This window comes from Echinops telfairi, unplaced genomic scaffold (assembly GCF_000313985.2).
Source record: "Echinops telfairi isolate 266 unplaced genomic scaffold, ASM31398v2 ScPeMD7_18;HRSCAF=68, whole genome shotgun sequence".
NCBI classification, from domain to species: Eukaryota; Metazoa; Chordata; class Mammalia; order Afrosoricida; family Tenrecidae; genus Echinops; species Echinops telfairi.
In genome coordinates, this window is record NW_022103915.1 from 91,075,388 (window position 1) to 91,082,383 (window position 6,996).

Sequence of the window (6,996 nt, forward strand, 5' to 3'; positions counted from 1 at the left end):
TCTCAGAAACCCACAGGGACAATTGAAGCTGACAGAAGGGCAGTGAATTTGGTTGGGGGGAGGGGTGTTCTGGACACATTGCAGAACTGAAATCGATCAATCTCACTGATCTAGGCTGCTTTTCTAGCAGGGACACTACCATTTTCCTAATCCTACATCAAGGCACAAATCTGACAGCCCTTGTTTCCACACAGATTCCTATTTCCTTCACACCCAAGCATATGCTGAGAGCTTTCAAGCAACACTCTCTCTCCATCTCTGGGAGGTGTCTTAAAACATTTTTAGCTTTACCCAACACAAAACAGAGGAGAATCTGTTTCTTTACTCAAGGATAAGTCTCTTCCACCACCTATTTACATTGCAGCTAGAAAGTTATAGATTGAAATAGACATATTTTCATTCTAAAGATAGCATGTGTGCTATCATACGTCAGGGCTACACTTACATTTTAAAGCCAATCATCAGGGAAACCCCATGGTTGCTTCCCAGTGTTAAAACCAAGTGCCCATCGGAATTAGGTGAGTCGCCTTAACCAGCTGAGGAAGAACATCATCAATCCACTGAACGGGGGCCACATGTAGACCAGAAACTGCCAAAAAATGATAGAAAAATGTTGCTGCTAAAAAAAAACAACATGTCTATGGACATATAGCAAAACTTTATTCAACGCCTGAAACTAGGCTGTGTAAAGTGGCAGCACTTTACTACACAGAACTATTTACATGTAAATGAAATAAAATTTAATAGCATTAGAAAAATATATATAGTTTTAGAAATGCAGTTCCTCCATTAAACTCTATTCAGTACACTTTTATTCTAAATCCAGTTCCTCAGTAGGAACATTTTATATGCCCCCCCCAAAAAAATACATTCTGGTGGTACAATGGGTTAAGCACTGGACTGCTAATCCCAACGTTGGTGGTTCTAAATCACCAGCTGATCCCCAGGAGAAAGAGGAGGCAGTCTTCTTCCTTAAAGAATTGCAGTCTCTGAAACCTATGGAACAGTTCTACTCTGTCCTAGAGAGTCACTCGGAGGCCCAAGGGACTCAGCAGCAGGAGGTTTGGCTATGGGTTATGGTATCATCCCATACGGAGGTCCTGAATGGTACCAAAGGTTAAACACGAGTCTGAAGGTTGGCAGTTTGAATCTATCAAGAGTCACCTCAGAAGGTTCACCTGGAGTGCTGCTTTGCATGTGTGGGATTCTACTTTGCACACGTTGCATCAGAGCTGATTCGAGGGCAATTAGCAACCACAACACCGTCACCTGTGGCTAGTTGTTACCATATCGGACAGCACAGAGAGTAGCCTATTTCCACAAAGAGTAGAATACTCCATTGAACGGTGCTTCTCTGAATGGTCCCATTTGATTACTGATTTAGCATCACATTAAACAGCAGGCTGAAAGAGATCACGGGCCGCAGAGCATGCCCTATGACATGTGACAATTCGTGGTAGGAAAAGGGCAGTGCAAAGGGATACAACTCTGCTCTTGGAATGAGCTTATATGATATGGCATTAACATCTGTATTATAAAAAATGTCCTCCGAGAAGCAGAGAAAATGTTGGCTACAATGGAAAGGAGCCAGTAAATGCTACTGTCTGCATATCTCATCACACTCTTCTAAACATTCGGAAAATACCCACCTTCTCTCACCTGTTTGTGTCTGGCTGGATCTTACACTCATCCCTTAAACACTATGATTCCTTGGTTCACTTCTTGTCCCCAATGTTCCGCTCACTGCAACATTGTTGCACATGTATTAAACACACACACAACCCCATCAAAATAGAAAAAACGAGACTCTTCCCACTTTACAAAAAGAAAAAAAGGCAAGAACTTTATTTTAAATGAATCTCAGTTGTATGTTACACCATGTCCATATCTAAATAAAAAATCATGAAGCTAATGCAAAGGAAACAGACCTGCATAAAAATTGATCACCGCAGTGTTACTCTTGGCCAGTGCTTTCACTAAAACACACAGTGAACGTGAAAGGTACAGCATGGCACTTCAATGAAGAAGAGTAGAGCCAAGGAACATGTTCAGAGTCCAGAGCAACAGGTTCGTAAACCTTTGGTATATGTCTCAAATAAGCATCGTGAACACAATAGCCAATAGTGTTTCATTCCAGGGCCTCTGGGCCTTTTTTCAGTTCTTTTTTTTTAAGCCAGAGATCGTATGCATGAATGAGCTATTAAATAATAATTAGGATAGACATGTGTAAGGTTGATTAAGGTCTCAGGTGTGAGCACACAGGTAAAGTCAAACCATGGCAAAATGAAGTACAGCGGTGTTGCACAACTAAACTGTAAGAAAATGACTGAGATACACCAGTTAGACACCGAGCCTCAGATAGACACTCTCAAGATTGAAAAAAACAAAAAACAAAAAAAACGTTTAATGCTATCTGAAGTTCACAGGCTGGAAGGCAGAAACATCCAGACACCCATAACCACATGCCTAATAGTGTCACGACCATCGCACAGAAGTGTTGTTAGTTGCATATTGCAATTCCCTCCCTCCCACCCAGCCCCCACCCCTAATAAACAGCACCAGTGCAATTTGAGTTAGAAAACTGGAAATACAGAGACATTCCTAGGGTTTTCATAATGACTAAGGGCCAGGCTGATGGGGACTCTAATGCAAAGCTCTGCCACGGCCATTCTCCAAAAAGCAGCCCCGCGTAATTCCCTCTATCTTACAGATGAACGGCCTTCAATACAGTGTAAGGCCAGATTCAGAAAAAGCTGGCATGCTATCCTGGATTAAGGAAGAGGAGCATGCTGATGGAGGTATGAAGGATGCCTCAAGGTTGCCTGTCCTGCAGCCCCCAGGATGAAGGGACTTGTTGAGATAGTCACAGATTTTGTACCAAAAAAGTATCTGGCTCACACCATTCATCAGGATACAGAGCTCAGTAGAACTAACCTTGCGTGTCTACTGTTATCAGGATCAGGCTGGGCCAGGAAAGAAAAGAGCCCAGAGAAATCCATCGCATCCATCTCCCCACTAGTCAAGGATCTCTGTCAGGTCAAGGTGTGACATGTAGTCAGGATGCTACTTTCTCTCCTCTCCCCCAGATGCAAGAGCTTCACTTCACCAGCCGTATCCTACATCTTACTGGCAAGAGTCAAAGATGAAAGGAGGGCAGAGACAGCCAACACTGCCACGCTCCAACAGTCAGGTGCCTAGGGGCTATTTGTCATTCCCCAATCTTTCCCCCAATCGACCTTTTCAAACATAGGCAGAGTCACTGGACTGAGTCCTGCCGAAATTGGGAACACTGACCCGGGGCAGGTCCTTGTTACGGATCTCATAGACGGACTTCCTCTTGGCCTGGGCGCCTCTCACCGCCAACTTGATCTTGCGCCATCCCAGGTGGTTGAGTTCCGCCAGGTTGAGCACCACACAAATGCCACTCACCGCAAACATGAACACTAGAAACACGGTCTTTTCCGTGGGCCTGGACACATAGCACTCCACCTCCTTGATGCATGGGTAGCGATCACACTCGTACAACCCGGGAACACTGAAGCCGTAGAGGAAGTACTGGCCCACCAGAAACCCGATCTCCAGGGCGTTTCGGAACACCACCTGGATAATGTAGAAGCGGGAGATGCCCTCCTGCCTCCGGAGCTTGGACCGCGCTGCGGTGCGCAGCCCGGATGGGTGTGGAGTCAGCTCCTTAACCTCTAGACAATCTGGCTCTGTCTCTTTGCTGGGGTTCTCTGTGTTCTGCAGCACCCCGTTGACAATGGCATTTTGCAACTTCTTGTCTTCGCGCTTGCCCCCACTGCTGCCCCCACCCCCAGTTCCTCCAGGACCCCCCATGGACTCAGGGGGATCTCGGTCCAGGGCTAGGAAGACGGTGGAGTAGCGGCGTTCTCGCTGCTTGGCAGACTGGTGCACTGAGTAGGTGATGAAGCAGAGGCTGGGGGTGCACACCATAATGATCTGGAAGACCCAGTACCGGATGTGGGAGATGGGGAAGGCGCGGTCGTAGCAGGCCTGGTTACAGCCGGGCTGCAAGGTGTTACACACAAACATGGTCTGCTCATCGTCGTACACTGTCTCCCCCACAATGGCCACAATGAGGATCCGGAAGATCACCACCACAGTCAACAGGATCCTGAGCAAGGGAAGGGGGTGGGGGTGGGGGCGGAAAGAGAGGTTCTCATGTGCCCAGTGGCCAGTTTAGGAAACCCCTACTCCTCCCTACCCTGCTCCATCCTTTCCAGAGTCCTCCCACCAGGGAGCTGTCCACCACTGAGGGGAACTACATCTGGCAACCCCCTTTCTCTTCCTTTCCTGAATGCTGGTAGACTGGGAACCCTTCCCAGGACAAGGAACCCAGGTGTACACATCTCCATACAGCCGGCATGGTGTGCTTGCAACAGCCAGATTTCATATATATATATATATATATCTGGAAATTAATGTACACCCCCACCCCAATCCCACTGCCACTGAGTGGATTCTGACACGCAGTGACCCTGTAGGACAGAGTAGAACTGCTCTAAGGGGTTCTATAAGACACAGACTGCCACATCTTTCTACCCTGGGGCGGCTGGTGGGTTCCCAGTCAGGGGCGTGCATCACAACACCACCAAGGTTGGCATGCATGCCCAGAAGCACAAAACACGTCTTCGCTGGGGATATGGCACACAGACTAGGTGTGGGTTCTACACACAGTGGATATAGATAACTCCTCCACACGTTTGTTTCTTTTCGATACAAATATTGAACTTCAAGCTTTATGTAATGCAGCTATCGACGATTGTGTGTAGGGGGTGTGTGTTTGTCCTAATACTTTAAGTTGGAATGCTCATTTTAGTTTAGCTTCATAAATGTTTATTGGGAAGAGCTACATCTGCTCCGAAAAGCAAATCCATCTCCCCATTCGCCCTACTCTGTCCAAATACAATCCTTCCTTCCTTGTGGATTCTATTTAGGGAACCGGATGGAGATTGGCTCTGACTCTGGAGAGTGGGGGACCAAAGCTGAGCCAGCAACTATTTTCCTGAGGAAGGAAGCATGAACCCCCGTGGTGCTTCGCAGGGAAGGGGTAGGGGGAGCTGGAAGAGGGGGGCATTTGGGGGCTTCTGATCATCTCCCGACGTGATGCCCAGAGCTCCGGGTCCAGCGCGCTGACCAAGGGCGACAGGGAGGGCGCAGAGAAGGGGCTGGGGGACTGGGAGGGCTGGATCTGGGACGTGACAAGGGACTCCCCCTGGGGCCGCCCAACGACGGGGCCCGCTGACAGACAGCAGCCCAGCGCCCTTACCTCCCAATCATAGTGGAGTGCTGCTGCACCGCGGCTTCCAGCAGCCTCTCCAAGATGGTCCATTCCCCCATCGCTGTGCATTCGGAGGCAGCAGACAAAGACTGGGCAGCACCGGGCACGCTCCTGCTCCTGGCCCCTCCCTGGGCCGCACCTCCCCACGGGGAACGAATTGACCCCGATGAAAGATGCAAGCAATTTTTTTGTAAGAAAAGAAAAAAAGAAGAACCCCCTTTCCCTCTTATTGTACTTAAAACAGGGAAATAGGGGAATCGATCCAAGAGCGTCTCGACTAACAGGGCAGCCGGCGAGGTCCGCAGAGCCGGCAGGAATCTCGGGTGCCGTCCGGGGTCGGGTCTCGAACCCGCGGACGCCCGGGCGAGGGGCGGGGCGGGGCGGGGGCTGACAGCCTGCAGGTCCGCGGGAGAGCCTTCCGGGAGTGCGGGTCCCGGGAGCGTCCGGGCCGCCAGCCCCCGCGCCGGGCGCTTGGCTGGGCAGCGGGCAGTCCTGCGCTGCCGCCTGCGAGGAGGCCGGGGCGGAGCGGGCTGCCGGGCTCCGAAATCCGCGGCCGCCGCCTCTAATCCGCCTTTAAGTAGTCTCCGTCTGCGTCACGCCAGGTCGGCGGAGGGGAGCCGAGCGCGCCGCGCGACAGTCGCTGCGCGCCGGAGCCCAGGGGAAGGGAACGCGCGCGGGAGGGAGAGGGGGGCAAGAGTCCAGGGGGCCCGGCGGGGAGTGGGGCGACCTCGAGAGGAAGGACCGCCGGGCCCCTCTGGGCTTCTCTCGGCGCCCAGGTAACCTCACCTGACCGCCAGCCCCCTGGCAGCAGGAGGGGGAGCGGGAGCAGACGCGTGGGGACCCGGGGAGGGGCTAGAGTGGGTCGAGTATCTTCTCTCTCTCAAACATCCCTCGCCTTTCACTTGCGGTCTTGGAGGCGAGGAACTGAAATTTCCCTTTTCAGATGGAGAGGCTGTGGGGCTGAGCGGTGGAAGCAGGGGTGTCGAGGAGGGGGGCATTTAAATCGCCCTTGGTGCCCGTGAGACTGGGAGTGAGGCTGCAGGGCTGAGGGCCCCTGTGTATCCGGATGCTGGGGTGAAGCAGCCTTGAGGCGAGTCCGTGCAAGGTGAAATGTAGCGTGGGTGTGAAGCTGAAGCCGCCGGGGAGAATGGGGGTCCAAGTCCAAGTACCTCACAGGTGCCTAGTGGCCAGAGAGTCCGTTGGGGGGGGGCGGGGGGGGCGGAGGTGATGGTTCTCCCAGGGGCTAGTCAAGACACTCTGCTTTGTAAATTTTCCCTTTTCTTATTTTACTAATGCGGGGTGAAGGGGTCTGCCCCAGGTCGAGTCTCCATTTCAAGGAAATCCCAGAATTCTGTAACTAAAGACAAAGCAAAACAAAAAAAACTCTCACCAACTTCTTCCCTGACCCCCACCCCACCCCCTCACCCCCTCTTGCCTGGTCTTAACTGTTCTCCCTTCAGCCGGCAGATCCTGATTTCTGGTTTTAAATGTTACCTGTTGTTGTCAGCTCCCTCCAGAACTACTGCTTAATTGGCCGCTGAAAACTGAAACACCTCACCAGGCTGCTAATGAGCTCAGGGGTCAGTATTAAGAAACACAATAGTGGGGAGAGTTTCATACAAATATACCAGAAGCATAATGGTAGTGAGTTGTCAACCTTTTAAAAATGCAACTGAGAAAGGGTTGGAAATTGG

The 6,996-nt window shown here is 51.0% G+C and overlaps 1 protein-coding gene across 1 annotated transcript; it reads right to left on the bottom strand.

Annotated features, from left to right (window-relative positions):
* Positions 1 to 2,551: 2,551 nt before the first annotated feature.
* GJD2 (gap junction protein delta 2) lies at positions 2,552 to 5,572 on the bottom strand. Its single transcript, XM_004712682.2, has 2 exons — positions 5,291 to 5,572; positions 2,552 to 4,135 (listed from the first exon to the last, which is right to left on the bottom strand). Exons 1-2 carry the CDS (start codon positions 5,359 to 5,361, stop codon positions 3,241 to 3,243), a joined length of 966 nt encoding a protein of 321 aa, XP_004712739.1. The 5' UTR covers positions 5,362 to 5,572; the 3' UTR covers positions 2,552 to 3,240.
* Positions 5,573 to 6,996: the final 1,424 nt, after the last annotated feature.